Source organism: Dermacentor silvarum, chromosome 11 (genome assembly GCF_013339745.2).
Source record: "Dermacentor silvarum isolate Dsil-2018 chromosome 11, BIME_Dsil_1.4, whole genome shotgun sequence".
NCBI classification, from domain to species: Eukaryota; Metazoa; Arthropoda; class Arachnida; order Ixodida; family Ixodidae; genus Dermacentor; species Dermacentor silvarum.
Window position 1 is genome coordinate 97016502 of NC_051164.1, and position 18397 is coordinate 97034898.

Sequence of the window (18397 nt, forward strand, 5' to 3'; positions counted from 1 at the left end):
GTAACTGTCTAATTGACAGGTACGTCAGCGTGAATCGGAAACAGACTAGACATGCGCTGTTCAGCGCATGTGCATTGCTCTTTCTTCTTTTACGATGGCCTACATTCAATTAACAGTTACGTCCGTAACACCAAAGGCGTCGTCCGCAACGCTTATAGCTCGTGTACCTAAACGGTTTTAGTGTGAGCGTTTCTCTCGCTAAAAGAATAGGGTTTTTTTTTTTCAGGTTCCTTGCGTCAATTATAGCCAGTGAATGTTATTTGTCTTCTTAGGAGTCCACTAAGGATCTCGGAAAATTATTTCTGACGTACTATTCGGCATTCTACACTTTACCGTAACGTGCTCCGTATTACAGGGGAATTACTCGTAATACCCTTGTATTACCACCTGCCTTGTCGAGCTGTACAGCTTCTAAGTCATTCTTAACGTAAGTTACGGTCGTGCTCAGTGCGTTTGTTATTTGTATCCTTCCTACATTTATTTTTAATACTCAGTTGCAATAGGGCACAACACGAAAGGGACGCGTGTGTTCTAAAAAGCAGGAATAGCTTTGGTGTACATTCCCAAATACACATCCATAAATGTGCACAGCCTTTTAATTATTGCAGTTTCGCTCGAAGGGCGAAGGAATGACAGTGATAGCAAGCACGCGAGGCCTCTACAGATGCACCGAAAACCTGCCAAGAACGTTGTCGCCTATAGACGCCGATTGAGTAAGGCCGCAAGACACTTCGAAGCAGTAACATCTTAACTAATGGGTGTCTACGCTAAGGGCCTTGTTTTCTGCGCAATCACTCAGTCATAAAGCAAACGATACCTAAATATCCTCATTGAAACAAATATACGTCATCAAGAAAAACAACTCCTCTAATAAGCATACTTTTATAACCTTTCTATATCTGCTTTCCTTACCATTACATAGGCACCAAACGGCAAAATATCACCACTACGCGGATTTGCGCTATGATGATCGCGTGACGTACGTACATGGGACAGATTTTTCGGTAGGGCACCGAAACGTCGGAAAATACTGTACTAGGCACGGTTATCCGGTACTTAAAAGAAGCTTCTGCGCCGCTTCCAGGGGCACATACCTCTTGTAGAACAAATATGTGACGAGCATTCACTACTTCCCGTCGTTCGCAGGTTTCGCTGTAATATGTACTCATAACTCTCGGAAATGCAATGTCCCACGATAGCACTGCCTTTATAATGCTTCTACCGTCTATGGGAAGCCTATAATGAATCCTCGGGGATTCGTATGCTTGAACTACGAGCTTTACTTCGAAAGAACATGTTTGAAAAATGGGATTGATTTTTGATGGCAAGTTCTTGAGTGCTGATTGTCAAATTCCATGTTTGGATTTGTCCAAGGAATTTCTATGGGATTTCGCATGGCGTGGGCTTCTTTCCTAGGCTGTTCACCCCTGTCGAAATCTGAGAGCCGGGCTGTGGGACGCTAGCATACCCCTTTTTACAGAGAAGCTGTATATGCCTAGTTTCCAGCGGATCGATGGCCGTCGACCAAAAATCCCGAAGATAGTGCAATACCGGGCCGACCCGTGGCGGAGGTGAAGCAGGCTTCAAGCACTCCGCCAACTTGCAAAATTAAGTTTTCCAAATACAAACCTTATCAGATATTAAGCTGATAAGAACAGACACTACACTTTGACCCGCTGCGGCCATGTCTATACGTTCGCGTCATACACGTGTACGCCATCCCGCGTATTCAAACTAGTGCCTACCAATCTGTCTTCTGTCTCCTGACGTCATTCTCTGTGTAGGCTCCTTTCATCAGTTCTACTCTGACTGTGAAATCGGTAGGCCGCGAGTTGTACGGTCTGAAGAACAACGGCGTGCGTACCAAGAACGACGGCGTGAACAGAAAAGGAAATGGGCGTGGCGGCGGCGGAAGGAGACCACCGACGATGAGCGGGCCGCGGACGCCAAACGCAAGCGTTCTGCGCGCCAGGACCGCGTGGCGAAAAGAAATGCGAACCGTCCGTGTGGCCGCGATCCCGCAAACTTGGAACGTTTCACCGGAGCAACGGTCAATGACCACATACACAGCTTCGCTGAATAAGTGGTGGCTAAGTGGAGTAAAGAGTAAAAACACGTCTAAAAAATGCTCGGACTGTAGTTACATTTCTCAGGGAGGTTCCTGCAAACAAACTAAATTAGTGGCTTTAAAAAGAAAATTTGGTACATTTCGGTCAGGATGGCAATCGAGCCCGAGCCACTGGGGGGCGAGACGAGCACGCTTCCTTGGAGCCACGGCTGCTCCGCCGTTCTGGCTTACTAAAGATGTGCCTAGTGCGTGCGTGACTGCATACTTCACAGAGAGGCGCTCGTGCCACTGCTCGCGCGTTCATCGTCTGCTTCCACAACTGGCTCTGATACCGCTCACCATGGCAGCGTTGCCATAATGTTTCTCCCTCTGCGAAGGCCCTGCCGGCACCGGCCGACTACCAGTATAGTTGCGGCGATTTCGGTTCTGTCATGCGCTACGATGGACGAACCTTCGACGTAAATAGTACAAAAAAAATAGACAAGTTCTACTCGTTTGTAAAAAGTGAAGGCGAAAGCCTGATTGCACACTTAGCACACAGTTGTCACAGTTCTTTATAAACGTATCTTAATCGTGACAAAAAGTGTGCCAAGAGTGCAATCAGGCTTTCGCCTTAATGTTTTACAAACGTGTAACAATTGCTTAATTTTCGTTGAGTCACCGTCGGCAGCGCTACACCCTACAATTTCAATGCATACTGCTAAATTGTTGCCAATGGTGTCTCACAATTAAAATATTCACATTGGGCTAATAATGTATACTGGTGGGACGGTGCTTGGAGAGTGATGTTCTTCGCTAGTCAACAGTTTCCCTCATCGTCACACGCACAGAATCTGTGTTATGGCTGCATTTGTACGTCGGTGTTTTGTTTTGTTTTCCAGTGGCTCCTATATCAATTTGCATTGGCATAACTTCTGCCTTAGAGATCCCACTAAGGAATCACATGGTTAAGAGCCTGAAAATTTTAATTGTGGTTTAATGTCCTCAAACTGGGGACACACAGGGATGCTGTAGGTGGGGGCTTCGGAATAATTTGGACCCGACTGGCGTTCTTTAACATTAATTTCCAAAGCACCCGTACACGACCACCTTTGCATTCAACCGCCGTCCAAATGGGGCTGCCGCAGCCGGGATCCAAACCCCGAACTCGTGCTCTGTATCGTGACGCCACAGCCACTGCGCCGTCCCGGCTGGTGCGAGCGAAATCCTGTAGCCTGCGTGTTGACATGTGTGAGGATTTCTCGGAGGAATTGTTATCCTGATGGATATTTCAGGTGCATTTAACTTGTCACTAGAATAGTCGCGTGCTTACAGCGACGTATAATATGACGGTGCTAAATCACGACTTGATTTTCATTCGCAGCACAGCATGTTGTAACCGGCTGTCTGCATCACGTCAGCCAATTTTGGTGCGTGGACCCTGTCAGCGACCTGTCTTTCAAATAGAACGTACGATGCTATCAGCTTTCCCGATGGTTAGGCCAAGAACGGGACCTTCTCTATACGTAATTAGACAAAGGCTACTCCCAGCAAAATCTGATACCTCGTATGATCAATGAATGATCAAATAAGAACAGCAGTTACTTCTAAATGCGCAAATCAAGCAAGCAGACAGGTTCTACTTCATAGTTGCAGCGTAACTCAATGCACCGAGCTGCGGCTTGTACTACACTGCGAACTTCGTTGTCACCAGGTTTTCTGCCACGCTGCGTTGAACACTCTTCAGTGAAATCCCTGTTGCGCTAAGAGCAGTGCAGTTTTCTTGTATTCTGGCGATACAGTACAGCCGGTTGTTCAAAGCAGGGGCACAGCGTCATGAATTGCACAAATGAGGTGGTCGTTTTCAGAAAAGAAATTCAGGAAATATATTACGACATACTCCATTTTCACGACAATCTTGCTCTGTGGATTACATGACAGTCTTCGGCATGGGTTCTCCGAATAATGTAGCCCATAAAACGTGGTTCCATTGTAATAGCAGCCACCTGTAAGAGAGGGTGTTGAATAATGTTGCTAAGTCGTATAATACAGGATAATTGTCTAAGGGATTTCTATTCACATGCTTCGCAGTCATTGTCACTACGAGGTAGCAGAATACAAATGTTCATAAACTTATTTCTATCCCGTCTCAGTGCTAGCGCACGAAGTTGTATTCCACAAGCCTTTGGGAAAAGATTCCAGCAGACGTCGTGGAAATCAGCGATGGCAAAGCAAAGTTACAGAAATATTGTGACGGAGGCGCAAGGTAAAGAGAAATGAATTCAACGCGTTTTACAAGATATCTACAGACGCAAGGGAAAATGTATGGTAGATAGCTCGCTCAGGCTGAACGTCATCTTCATTCAGGCGATCGCTCGCTGTCCTGTCACTTCGTAAAATCAACTTCCGGCGCCAGTAGCGACGTCGCAGCGCTGGTTAGGACGGCGATGAGTTACCGGAGCAGTACGGTTTCAGCCTATAAATGTGTACAGCGTCGGTTGGGAACGTGGCGATAGGACAAGCCATTGTCTAATGGGGTGGTCTGGCAATCAACTTAACCTATCTGGCGTAAAACCTCGCAGGGTCTCATGTATAGCGTGATAAACACTTTTATAAGATGCCCACATGTCGACACGGCATCATAGAGAGCACGGAGAATAACGCACTTTTCTGTGCCGGCGGTAATACCGAGCTTAATGCGAAGAAATTGCGGCACAAGGAACTTATTTTTGGCGATTTCACCAGCAGCAATAGCCCAAGCAACAGCGTCATGGGCGTATTTTGTCGGAGACTGGGCAGCTAGAGGAAGCGATGTATCAACCATCAAAGCAAGGCGCCGTCCAAACAAGAGGACAAATTATCAAGAAACGGTGGTGGTCACTAATAGGCAGGCAATATTGAAGGTCGCTTGCGGCGTTGGCGCGATTGGTAAGCAACAACATTTGGATTAACACCAAGGGCAGAGTATAAACTGATGCTCAATTCGCGAATGTGTTTATTAGCACAAAGGACACAGCGGGACAGAGAGACCAGGCATGAAAAAGTAAAGTTTAAAAGTGGATTACCTCCACGATATATCGGGCATATAAACTTCCATTTCTTGTGAGAGACACGAATTTTATTATTAGAAAACAAAACGTTAACAGCAGGCTTTTGAGCACTAAGAGAGCATCAAACATACTCTTAGCAGCTATTTATAAATATGTAAATTTTACATTAAATAGGTTCACAAATTATATTACAGAAATAGAAACAAGAAAACGTCGAGAGGACGTTAGAGACTTTGCGTTAGTAACAGTAGTCCAAGAAATATCTTAGGTTACTGCAGACACTTCGACAAAAGGAGGGGTCTTCGTAAGGGCAACAGCAAACCGTATTTCAGTAATTGCCTGGCGAAGGCAAGTCGCCTTGCCGAAACGTCGGCTCCAGCCTGAGAAATACCTTGTTCGGTATAAATATACGGTATAACGTATACGGTATAACTATAAACATGACACTGCGGAAGTTCGTGAAGGTTGTATCCGTAAGCCCACTGCACTGATAGGTGCTGTTAATTTGTCTTTGTTCAATTAGACCAGTTTGAAGTTAATGTTTTTTTTTTATTTCCTCTTATTTGTTACTGATCAGGAAATTGGCCGCGGAATAAAGTTTCCGCCAAGCAATTTAGTCAAGCTGTGCTAAACGTCAGGTGCTCGTCCATCAAAATCCGCCTGCGCGGTTAGGGCGTAGGTACAGTTTTTTGAAGGGCGCGCTGCGGTGACCAATTCACACTCCGCTCAGAGTGTTTTCTCTGTGCCTTCATAGGCGCCACTACAACAGCCGAAGCAGATCATGGTCTCCGAAAACATGCGTGTGGCACGTTTCATGTCTCCGCTTATTCCGGAACACCGCGTTACGCTTGTTTCCTAGTTAGGTAATAAAATGACTCATCAAGTCAGCCCCCGAGTCTCTCGCGCTTCCCACAGAAAACGAGGCGCCATCTCGCTGGTTCAATTGCGCCCAGTAACGGATAAATTTTACGGATTTTTTTTTATTTAAGATCCACACATACGTACTGGCCTATATACCCATGTCGGCGTCATATAATTTCATTGAACAGCGGCTCATACACAGTGCCACATATCCAGTCCACCAGACGGACCAACTTGGGCCAGATTGGTCCGACGGTTGGTTTCGAATCCCGATTCCTGAGCACAGCAGCTCAATGCGCTACCCGTTAGAGATAGAGAGAACAAACTTTAATAAATAGAGAACAGCACGCGAGCGTAGGCGGCTCCTACGCTCGCGTGCTCTGCAGTGGGTGGTCCCCTCAGTTCAGGAGTCCAGCAGCCTCAGCTGCGACCAGGTTGAGCTGGTCTGTCGAGTCGGAGATAGACAGCGCTGCCTCTCATTGCTCGTGTGGTTGGGTGTGTTATGGTTGTGAGCTCTGGTGTCTTCGAGTGAGCTCATACCATGTGGTAAAGCGTTCCGCGTTGATCGCAGCGTGGGCATTTATAAGAATCAAGTGCAGGGTGTATGGCGTGGTAGAGACAAGTGTGGATATGTGTGTGTTTGAAGTTTCCGTCATACTACGGCTTCTCGTGTGAGAGCCTTATGAGGCTGTGGTGGTGTTCTTCGTGAAAGGCAATAGTGTTGTAGGATGTGCGTGTAGGATAATGGTATCGACTCGGGGTGCCAGCTGACTGCCGCGTAAGGATTCATGCCTCAGAGTCCACACGATTTGCATGTATCCGTTATACCATTGACTACCCAGAGACTCAAGTCAGTGGATAAACTGTTAGAGACCTATATAGACGGAGAGGCCCCGGAAAGCCCATCAAGTACCCTAAGAATGGTAACCCTTTTAAAATACTTCCCTGTGATAAAGGAGCAATTTTGTTTTACGTGAAGTTATGCTAACGTATTTTTCTTAACGGGGTGTCAGTGTCGGCTAGGTGCCGCTGTGAATGTGCTGCACCTTACAATGCACCTGTTGAGAAAAGTTGATGTAGTCTGCCAATAAACTATACTCACCTTCACGCACTGATACTTCAACTATTGGAGTAACGTTGAGGCTAGTATATATTGTTTCCATAATTGCTTCACTCAACCACAGGGATAGAAGAAAGGCGACCAGCGCTCCATTTTTAAGCATAGTGTCGCATTAATTAACTGTCAAAATCTGGGTCTGAAATAAATACCAAAATATTTTATTTCGCTGGTGCGCCTTGCGACATGGAAGAACACTGAATGGTATGCATTTACGCAAACAGCTGTTCAATCAGAGACGCTGCTGCATTAACACTGCTTCATTACCTAGTGGCAATGCTTCACAGAGTATGATTCTATGATTTCCAGTTGTGTTTAGGCAATCCCTGAAACGCTAAAATGATAGCTATATGAAAAAGCTAGATATTCTACCAGAAAGTGAGCCGCTCTGTAAAATAATTGTCTAAAAAGTTGTCGCAGTTTCACCTGAAAGGCGAAGCATCAGTTGCGATAGCAAATTTGTAGAGCGCTATACGGAGTAATGATATTAGCTTTATCAGCTGTATAAACTTGGACATGCAGCAGCACCGGCAGCACCGGCGTTTTGCCCGCGTTCGCTCAAAATGCGTGCGGCGTTGGTGACTGTTGCCGGAGCCTCTGATATAAAAAGTTGTCGCAGTTTCACCTGAAAGGCGAAGCATCAATTGCGATAGCAAACTTGTAGAGAGCTATACGGAGTAATGATATTAGCTTTATCAGCTGTATAAACTTGGACATGCAGCAGCATTGGCAACACGCAGAACTGTTGTCGACGCCATCGGCGTTTTGCCCGCGTTCGCTCAAAATGCGTGCGGCGTTGGTGACTGTTGCCGGAGCCTCTGATATAAATAGGCACTTGGTGCCGCAGCTAAACGTCGCCTCCCTTCCCTCCCCCTCCTCCATGGCCTCTCGCGCGTCGGAAGAAGGCGCGTTTGCTCTACATATATGGTGATTGTAAAGGAGAAAAGAGACGCCTACTTCTGCAGCCCTTAAGCGAGCACGGCGCAGAACGCGCGTTTGTTCTGCGCCGTGCGGTCACTCCCCGTGAAAGCGCGCGCCCCTCGCGCCCTTTCACTCGCACATACAGCGTTCGGCGCGCGGCGACGATTTCATCTCCAATTGACGTCATACGGAACCTCACGGCGACGGCGACGGCGACGGCAGAAATCTGCTTTCGAGTCTCCATATAATTGCTATCGCAATAAAATTTGTGGCAATTTCAGTGCAGTCTACAATACGGGCTGTTAACGTAGGTATGTCCCACAGGGCTGGTCTTCAATGAACCTGTTTGACACCAGTTGGGTCACTGTGTACATGTTATAACAGCGGAGCTGTTGAAGCTCTTGGTTAGGCTACAGTGCCTATAATCGCACCAGCTGTGCGAGAGGCACACGTGACGTCATCGCTCGGCGAGGTTACCACCCTCTCTCAGGTTACCCTCGCCACAGCGCGAGGCGCGGCCGACGTATCAGGCGTTCGGCGGCGTGCCCCGGCTGCAGCCGGTGTCGAGATGCGACATGCTGCATTTCGCGCCAGCCTCGTCGCCAAGAATGGACCGCATCCCCGTCTCGTCGAGCAAGTCGGCCCCGCCTCGCGCCAGGCTTTCGCTGGGGTGGCGTCCCCGTGCCGAGCGCGCTCGCACGTCAACACTACGTCGGACTATAAAGTGGCCTTTAGAACCCGAGTATCATCCCGATACTCGGAGTCGGCAAAGTTTGGCTAAGAAGCAGCCAAGCCAAAGCAAGTTAAGCAAAGTTAAAGCTAGGGAAGAGCCTTCAGCTTCACTGTTTGCACAGTCCTCGCACCATTTATTGTGAAGCTGCCCCTAATTTTTAAAATTAATTAATTTATTTATTTATTTATTTATTTACCTCAAAATACAGATGTCGCGGGGTTTTACGTGCGGAATGGTCAAGCATACAAACAAACAAGTCACCAACAGGAAAGCAACGAAAGATGCAAGTATGCAAAATAACTATGAATAACAAATACAAACATCTAAAAAGTACAACACATATGGCAGTAAAAGACATAAATGTGGACATGGTAAAATTTAGTGCAGTAAAAAAAAAAAAGAAAAAAGTTAATTTACTGGATGTGTATATATAAATATTTCAATGCAGCGCGTTACAACATGGAAAGAGCGAGCAAGGCATAATGTGGACGTCACGGCGGCCCACCGGAAGGCGCAGCGCGTCGAGAGGAAAGAGTGTGAGAGGAGCTCGGTTGCAGTTAACGCCTCAGCTTTGAAGCGTTGAGGCTGCCCACATATCTGGGTAGTCAACGTGGATAAGTTCTTTCCAAATTCTTTCTTTAAAGCAGAGCGAAAACTGCATCTCTCACACGTCGGTGTCACTTCACTATCCGGGTATGTAGAGCAAAGGTCGGCATGGTGCGCTTGCGCGAGGAATTACATATCTTTTGATGTATTTGATATATCAGATGGTAGTCAGCACCTGTCCTGTTTATGTGTAAATGTACTTCTTTTGCGGCCATCTGTTTAGCGCTAGGACCTGTTTGTATACTGACATGCACCAAATAGCCCAGAAACGTCGGGGAATAAAGATACGTCCACAGTGACTTTGCTTAATATATTCCGGCAATGCATTCCATCCGAACAGGGAACATGCAGAAATTGAGGCTAGTGCTTAGACCACTAGATCTGAAGACGGGCTTGTTGGCGACTCCAAACTGCTTGCATATAACGACATCTGTGTGCTTGAGTACCACTCTATAATTTCTCACGAGAAGGTTTGGGTCAATCATCATGCAGTTAACAGCTGTGAGTTTTCTCCGTTGAGCATCTCTTTTAACAAACTTTGGAAATCTAGGGGCTACGTTCTCAAACGGCTGTAGGGATAGTTATCGCAGCTTTCTTTATCGTGATGGCAAGGCCCAATGAAAACCAATGGCCATTGTTCGTCCAGTCTGAGATAATGCAGCAAACCTATGAAATTCTGCCACCTGACAACTCGATCACATAGAGATCATTGATTCCAATGCTACAAAAGGTACCGGTATAACTGCAGTTTGACATGCCATTTATAGTGCACTGGTACTGTCTAGATAATTTTCCAGCAATGAGAATGGAAGCAACACACCAGAAAGAAAGAGACGTAACAATTAGGTAATATCGACAAGGCCAACATTACTGCTTAAATAACACTTACCAGTATCTCTGTAACAGATATTACAGGCAAAGTGATGAGGACTGTTTTACGCACCCTCTTTTCTAATTATCTCTGTGTGAATGAACAGGAAAACCAGCTAAATAGCGATAATCTAAATTTAGAATAGAGCTGAATAGCTTACTCTTAGTATTAGCTTGCCAACAGCTATTGCCCGAAATCTTCTACATATGTGCAGAGCTTCCGCACCTGTGTGCTGGCTTTGTGTCCATTTAGGTGCCATCTGCATTTCATCAACCAAAATAGAACTGCGTTACCGCATGCATGCTGTACGCCATGCGCTGGCAGCCGACATATAACAATGCACAATGAAGGCCTAACATCGGCCACAGCTTGAGTGCGATTTTTCCGAAAGGTGACTGCGTCGCTGGCAGGATTATTTTTGAAAGGGTACCTATAATGTCGACAGCACCGGTTTCACTTTTTTCCCCCAAGGATATGACACTGTACATGCAAAATATAGTGACAATTTCTCATGATCATAGCGTTTTCTGAGCTATAGTTCGTTTTCTGTGGCACGTTTTGTTCAGCCAAAAGTCGAGCAGCGACCCCACAGGTCACGCTCTTTTCTTTTTTATTCCTGTGCCAAACTGTTCTAGAGAGGTTCACCGAGTTTGCAGCATAGTAATGCTTAGTACCTCAAGCGCCGTCATAGTTCTCACCGGCGAAGGGCTTAAGCTCCAGGACTAAAACGTCGTAACGCGTTGTCAACAGCAAAAAAAAATCAACTTCAAAATTGTTTTTATCTCTGTCGAACAAACTACTTTCATGGAAATCTAAAAAAAATCCCTTACATCTGATACAGTGCTTCGCTTCAATATGTTTTTCTTTGAAATACATATTTCATGACTTCTGCGTAACACAAAGAAATCTGAACCTTTTTTATACCGCCAATGTGCTATACGAAAAATATTATACTGACTGGCATATTTACTTGAATTACAGCAGCCCAGTTTGCCATAGACAAGGTTTTCTTGCAGGAAAGATAAAAACCACTGGTGCTACATTAGAACGTAAAACAACAACTGCATCGATATCAATCAAGAGCTGGGCGTTTGAAAAGCGTTCAGTTGGCCCTGTGACAAAAGGAACTGCTAAGCTGTGGTCCCTCGCCAAGGCAGCAAAAACATCGATTCTTCATTTGTTCCCGCTGACCTGAATTCTCTGAAAGCAGCTGCACGTTACACTGCGCACTAGGCTGCTCTATTGGATTTTTGTAAAACATTCAGGGAAAAATTGTTTATGGTAGTAGTTGACATTCGTCTTGATGTCAGCGAGGGAAACTTGAAGGTGTTGTGGATGTCGCGAAGTCACATTAAAGTAGGCAAGGCAGTGACACTGACTACAAAGGATTAATTGTTTATTAGGATGGAATATGAAAGTGATAGAATGGAAACTATTTACACAGACATCTAAAGACTACGAGTTACAATAATGTCAATTTCTGTCTTCTTTCTTTTAAAAGGCATCCACGGCATCACCCTCGCCTCATCGTCCGTCCAATCACGCTGCGTTGCGCGCAGTGGGCACACAACGGGGCTCAAGGTTGACACTATCCGGAGTTACAATGTCTCGAGGCCGTTTCCATCAATCCATTGCAGCGCAATGGGTCTCTTGTCTAAAAGCCTCGCCAGACACTGTCAGGCAAGGAAAACACTCCCACGCGCGTTGGGGCATCTGGTCCGTTCGCAGAATGTGTCGGCATGGGTGCGGTTCAGCGGCGACGGATTCACTTCAAAGCCACGGCACAGCTTCCGCGAACCGAATGGCGGAAGCTCAGGCTCACAGTCAACCCGCATACGCGCTCTACGTAAACGAAGACCGCGTTACGACTTATGTTGTTTTTTTCCTGGCAAATTTCCCGACCCTCGTGGTCACAGCACAGAAAGAGCACACCTACAATTTATGTTTGGTTTTACGTGGTGAAATACGAAACTAGTGCCATCAGCACAGAACAATAAAAGAAGTACGCCAAAATTCAGCGTCTCTGTACTTCCTGATACCAGTGTACCCGCAACAGGTCTTACCAGTAACGGGACGGGAGTAGCTTCAAAACATGCCCTTTTCTCAGATTCTCTGCCGGAGCGAGCAGAAATAAATAGCAAAAGCAATTGTGTAAGTCATCCAGCTGAACAGCGTGATCTCAATATTAGATAATTTGCACCCATTGTTCGAATCTTCTCTTTATGTGTCATCATCATCATCAGCCTGTATTTATTTCCACTGCAGGACGAAGGCCTCTCTCTGCGATCTCCAATTACTGGTCTTGCGCTAGCTCATTTCAACTTACGCCTGCAAATTACCTAACTTCATCACCCCACCTAGTTATCTGCCGTCCTCGACTGCGCTTCCCTTATCTTGATACCCATTCTGTAACTCTAATGGTCCACCGGTCATCCATCCTACGCATTACATGGGCTTCCCAGCTCCATTTTTTTTTCTCTTAATGTCAATTAGAATATCGGCTATTCCCGTTTGCTCTCTGTTCCACACCGTTCTCTTCCTCTCTCTTAACATTGGGTCAAACATTTTTCGTTCCATCGCTCCTTGTGCGGTCCTCAACTTGTTCTCGAGCTTCTTCGTTAACCTCCAAAAAGTTTCTGCCTCATATGTTAGCACCGGTAGAATGCAGATTGTACACTTTCCTCTTCAACGACAGTGGTAAGCTCCCAGTCAGTATTTGGCAATGCCTGCCGTATGTACTCCAACGCAACTTTATTCTTCTAGTAAATTTCCTTCTCATGATCAGTGTCCCCTGCGAGTAATTGACCTAGATAAACGTACTCGTTTACAGACTCTAGAGGTTGACTGGCGATCCTGAATTCTTGTCCCCTTGCCAGGCTGATGAAAATTATCTTTGTCTTCTGCATCTCCAACCCCACTCTTACACTTTCTCGGTTAAGGTCCTCAAGTATTTCTTGTAATTCGTCCCCATTGTTGCTGAACAGGACAATGTCGTTTGCAAACCGACGGTTGCTGAGATATTCGCTGTTGATCCTCACTCCTAAGCGTTCCCATTGCAAGAGCTTGAATATTTCTTCTAAGCATGCAGTGAATAGAATTGGAGAGATTGTGTATCCTGGCCTGACCCCTTTCTTGATAGGTAACTTTCTACTTTTCGTTTGGAGAAGCAAGGTAGCTGTGGAATCTTCGCAAATATTTGCCAAGATTTTCACGTATGCCTCCTGGACTCTTTGCCTCTATGACCTTATGCCTTCTATCCCTCTATCCCTCTATGCCTCTATGACTGCTTTTATCTCTACTGAATCCAATGCCTTTTCAGAGTTTATGAAAGCCATATAGAGAGGTTGAATTGTACTCTGCAGATTTTTCGATTACCTGATTGATGGCATGGATGTGATCCATCGTAGAATATCCCTTTCTGAAGGCACAGTGTTCTCTTGATTGACTGAAGTCAAGTGTTGCCCTGATTCTATTGGAAATTATCTTGGTGAATATTTTATACAATACTGAAAGCAAGCTAATGGGTCTGTAATTCAATTCTTTAACGTCTCCCTTCTTATGGATTAGTATAATGTTGACGTTATTCCAGCTCTCTCGTACACTTGAAGATGTGAGGCATTGCGTATAAAGAACCGCAAGATTTTCAAGCTTGACATCTCCTCCATCTTTCATTAAATCAACTGCTATTCCATCTTTCCCAGGAGCTTTTCCCCTGGCCATGTCTTGCAAGGCCCTTCTAACTTCATCGCTAGTTATAGAAGGAGCCTCTGTATCCTGGTTATCACTTCTTCGAATTAACGTAGCTTGGCTGTCCTGGGCACTGTACAGGTCAGTATAGAATTCTTCCGCTGCTTTTACAATGTCATCGAAATTGCTGATGATATTACGCTGCTTATCTTTCAGTGCATACATTTTGCCATGTCCTATGCCAAGTTTTTTTTTCTCGCTGATTTCATGCTGCATCCATATTTTACTGCTTCCTCAATCTTTTCCACGTTATAATTTCGGATATCCCTTACTTTCTTCTTGTTGATCAGTTTCAACAGTTGTTACCAGCATTTTGTAAACCCAGTTTCAAGGCCGCAAAGCTAGAAAAATGTCACAGTGCTGAGAAACCCTTAACAGGAACAAAAGAACGAAGCACTGCGACGGAGTATCGTTTTAACAGTTCTGTAGAGACACGAGGAAAACCCACGGAAAAGAAAAGAATGCTAGGTGGCGTTTCCCCGCACTGCGTGCATGAATAGTCAAGAAAGAGAACACGCCATCTAGAGGCGCAACCGCGAAGCCTACTCGTGGCCTCCGATATGCATGGCACGCCGGTCATGGACCCACATGCACCATCTATAGGCGCTGTCGAGAGGTCCGTGCCTGTCCTCCGAAAAGAGAAGCATGGCGCGTCGTTGTGTGCGAACAGTGAGTATTGTCCCCTCGCCTGTCTCACAGCCACTGGCGCATTCCAGTGACCCAAGCTGGCGAACGGTTCATTGAAGAGCGACACATACCTATATTGCATTCAAGGTCTCAGCTCGCTAAAGCGTTGGCGTGAAAAACGTTCTTGGAAAGCGGCACATACACAGTGCTTTTCTCGCGCAGCCTGCTAAAGCACCGGGGTGCTGTCCCTGAGGAACCCTTGTGACGTGGGTTAGATTCTGAACAAACATCAGAGAAATCTAAATGATCTTTTTTGTCATTGCAGAGCGTCAGATTCCCTGTGGCACATGCTTATAGTTACCCAATGTGGCGCCAAAGACGTTCATGCAATAGCGGTACACACCTACACGCACTTGCCCAGTGACCCAAGTTGGCATCCACGAGCTTTATTGAAGACCACCACTGGCCGAGTGGTCCATACCCAATGCACCAAGTAGGTGTCAAAGAGTCTCAGTGAACAGCGGCGCCTACCCAGTCTCGAATATTCAGTGACCCATATATATCAAGCCTATGGGTTACAGATCCGTGCGTATACTTATAAATGTTACAAACCTATAGGTTACTAAGTAGCCCTTAAAATAGAGGTATACTAGGGTTTGAAAATGTGCACCTATAGTAAGGGTTACTCAGCTTACAGTGTACCGGCGTGACAGACGTTCCTTAAAGAGCGGAACCTATGTACACATTGCCACACTCAGTGGACCAAGTTGGTCGGACGGTTGGTATCGAACCCTGTTCTCTCAGCACAGCAGCCCGATGCGCTACCCAGGCAGGTGGGAAAAAGTTTACACACAGACACACACACCGTGGGCTTTGGGAGCCCACCCTTAAACCATAAATGAGGCATTACAGGGTGTTACGTTCGACGTATTTGCCGAAAAGCGGAGGCCGGGTCATTGTGGTACTGACGGTAAACTTTCCACCGAGTCAACGCGGACATTGAGATGCTGACAGATTCCGCAATGCTACCACAAGGTGCGTCTTTCAGTGACGGCAAACTGGTAGACATCGACGTGGGAACGATACGGCGGAGGGTTTCCTAGATCTTCAGCGAAAGACGCCAGGACATGGAGAAGCTTTACCTCATGGCGATCGAGCTTGGGCCATTGAGCTCTTCCCGGTCGTCAGTAAAACACTGGCTTTGGCCATGCTGGCTCGGCCCCTTTCCAGGTTCAGCTTGGAGGCTGAGTGTGTGCTTTGTGTCAACCTTCTCTTCGGAGGCGGTGCGCTGTGCCGATACGAGCCACCAGACTGGTTCATTGGGACTGCACCTGTTTCCCTAGCGAGTAATCTATAGACGACGGAAGGTTCTTAAAAGACATCCTCAGTGTGCGGTGTGTGCTCTCCCGGAACGATGTAGCCTGCTCTGACATGTAGCTGCATGCTACGATGTACGACGCTCCATTATCTTGCGAGTATCTTATGCCTTTTCTTGTAAATAGGTTGGACCTATTGCCTCTCCGTGTAAATAATACTCCTGTTTCATTCCTACTACCGCTCGACCTCGTACTCTTCACCCAGTTAGCAACGCTCGTCGTGAAAGCTCGTACGCCGGCGTGGGCTTAGCCTCCGTTGACACCCTGATAGCGTTACGCGCTACCTATTTCAAGACGCAGCGTGGGGGTAGGCCATAGAGGTACCTTCAGTATGACGCCAGAGTCCGAGCCAGGTATATCAAATCCAACAAGGGTGACGTGGGCTGGGCCTCTTTTGAAGCCAGAAGTGCAGAGCAAAATTATTTTTGAAGAAAGACTCGAGAACGTGGATCAAAATAAATGGATGCCTAAAGTGCACAAGAACATGTAGTGGAAAAACGTAGACGCAGAATGAAAGGAGAGGTCAAGAAAGTTGGCAGTCAAGTAGAGATCAATTGAAAGTGTAAACAGAAACAGCCATGAGGCATCGAAAAGAAAGTGAGATAAACAGAAACAGGGAATTGGATGCAAAGAATGGAAACAAAAAGATCATGGATATTTACAAGAATGGGAAGAAAGAATTTAAAAGGGAAAATTTGTACGATAACACAAACAGTACTACCTTATTTCTATTACAGCCTCGAACTGGTTGCCTAAGAACAAAAATCATGAGCCATTCCACTCAGTGATGGATGACCTGCGAAGCTGTTTTGCCCACGACGCAGAGCATTCGGTAATGATCTTCATGGGTGTTTTCCGCCCGCCGCCGCCGACTGCATTCTCGCATCTGTTCTCGCCGTCGCGGCATCCGCATACGACGAGAGAAGTGCAATTCAAAATGGAGAACGGCAGCTTGTCTTTCCGACGACGCACGACAGGGCCGTCGCCCTGGGAGCGCGGAAGGAAACTGAGCACGCACGAGCTTGGAACGACGACATAGAGAGGGTGGTGTGAAATTGGACGTGGCCGACGCGGGCCGCACGGTGGCAAACGTTTGAGATACCTTTATTACCTACCAGAGAGCCTACTGATCGGGAAAATGGCGCCTATTTATAAATAATTTACTCTAAATGCATATCCAAGTGATGAGACGCATAATGTTTTACTTAGTATGAAGCTCTTACATCAATTTCGGTACCTGAGTTTTTGCTTACGGAGTTGAAAAATCCACAGAGCCCTAGCCCCAAACAGCTCCGCTGTAGAAACATACCGGAGCAAATATTTGCGACAAGACGGGCATATGTCTGCTGCACAAAACATCCACAGACCGCTCATCACATCCTAATGGAATGCAAAGGGATTCATCCAGTGAGACCCGAGGGTAACGTTCACCTTCTAGAAGCGCTTGGATTTAAAGTGGACGAAAACATCACCTGATCAGCAGTCGAGATAAGCGAAAGGCATTTAGAGAATTGGTGGGAAAAAAGCAGGGAAGAGGTTGATACGACCGGAGTTTTCAGGAAGAGAAGAAAGATTAGGGAAATGTATACAAAAAATGCTATAATGAAAAGCATGTCTAGCATACCCGATTAGCTCAAGCAGGCTACGTGATTACTTGTCAAAAAGGGGATGCCAATAAATCATCATTATCGAAGCGCGTAAAAGGAGTCTTGCTGCAGTACACGCCTCATAACTCGTTTCGATGGCGGCAAAACGTTGTGTCGCTATATTCGTGAGATAGGTGCTGCTGATTTTTTTTATGCACTATTGCTTCGGGTAGCCTCAATGCAACGTCAGTTGGATGTCATTGGCTTTTTGTATTGGCTGCAAAATGTGGCCTACAACCTGTGGCGACGCTTTTTGTGGAATATTAAGGTAAAGTCATCATGCATTACACGTGCTTGTCCAAAAATAACGAAATGTCTTTTATTCGACGACAATTATCGTGCAGAGCAATAATAACAGAATAAAATAATGAAGGATAAATTCTTTAACAAAACATTAGGAATTCACTATTCTGCTTCGTTTTTTTTTACTATTAGGATGAACCATTCCTCTTCTGATTTTTCAACTTGGGCAAACCCTTCCCACGCCGCAGCATGAGGGATAAGGCGAGAAAGGGTTTATGTTAGCAGCAGAACATTTCAAGTCCGCGTACCCTTGGCATCTATCAGATATGCGGCAAAAAAAGAAAGAAAAAACGAGAATAGCACATTAGTAAAACTTCAATAAAATGATTATATCTTGTTAACTTGACCACTATAGAGCTGAGAACATTGTTTTCTGCGCAACTTTTCGGTAATCATTAAAGCCACTCAACGGAATTTCCGCCCGTACCATTCGGATCGTTTTGAATATCCTAAAAGTTTATTCAGAATTAGTACACTTTGGTTTATTGTATT

The 18397-nt window shown here is 45.9% G+C and overlaps 1 protein-coding gene and 1 pseudogene across 5 annotated transcripts in view; both read right to left on the reverse strand.

Moving 5' to 3' along the window:
- The window catches only part of LOC119432412 (uncharacterized), a 50935-nt gene that overhangs the window by 16850 nt on the left and 15688 nt on the right, over nt 1-18397 (reverse strand). For 3 of the 5 annotated variants that reach the window (XM_049659057.1, XM_049659056.1, XM_049659058.1), the window contains exon 6: nt 17992-18162. In XM_049659057.1, coding sequence (XP_049515014.1) covers nt 18063-18162 — 100 coding nt within the window. In that variant the 3' untranslated portion in view covers nt 17992-18062. Of the gene's footprint in view, nt 1-3947; nt 4054-7060; nt 18163-18397 lie in introns of those variants that run through there. The other 2 variants (XM_049659059.1, XM_037699578.2) reach the window with 1 other exon arrangement.
- On the reverse strand, nt 1515-1686 carry LOC119434189 (U2 spliceosomal RNA; annotated as a pseudogene).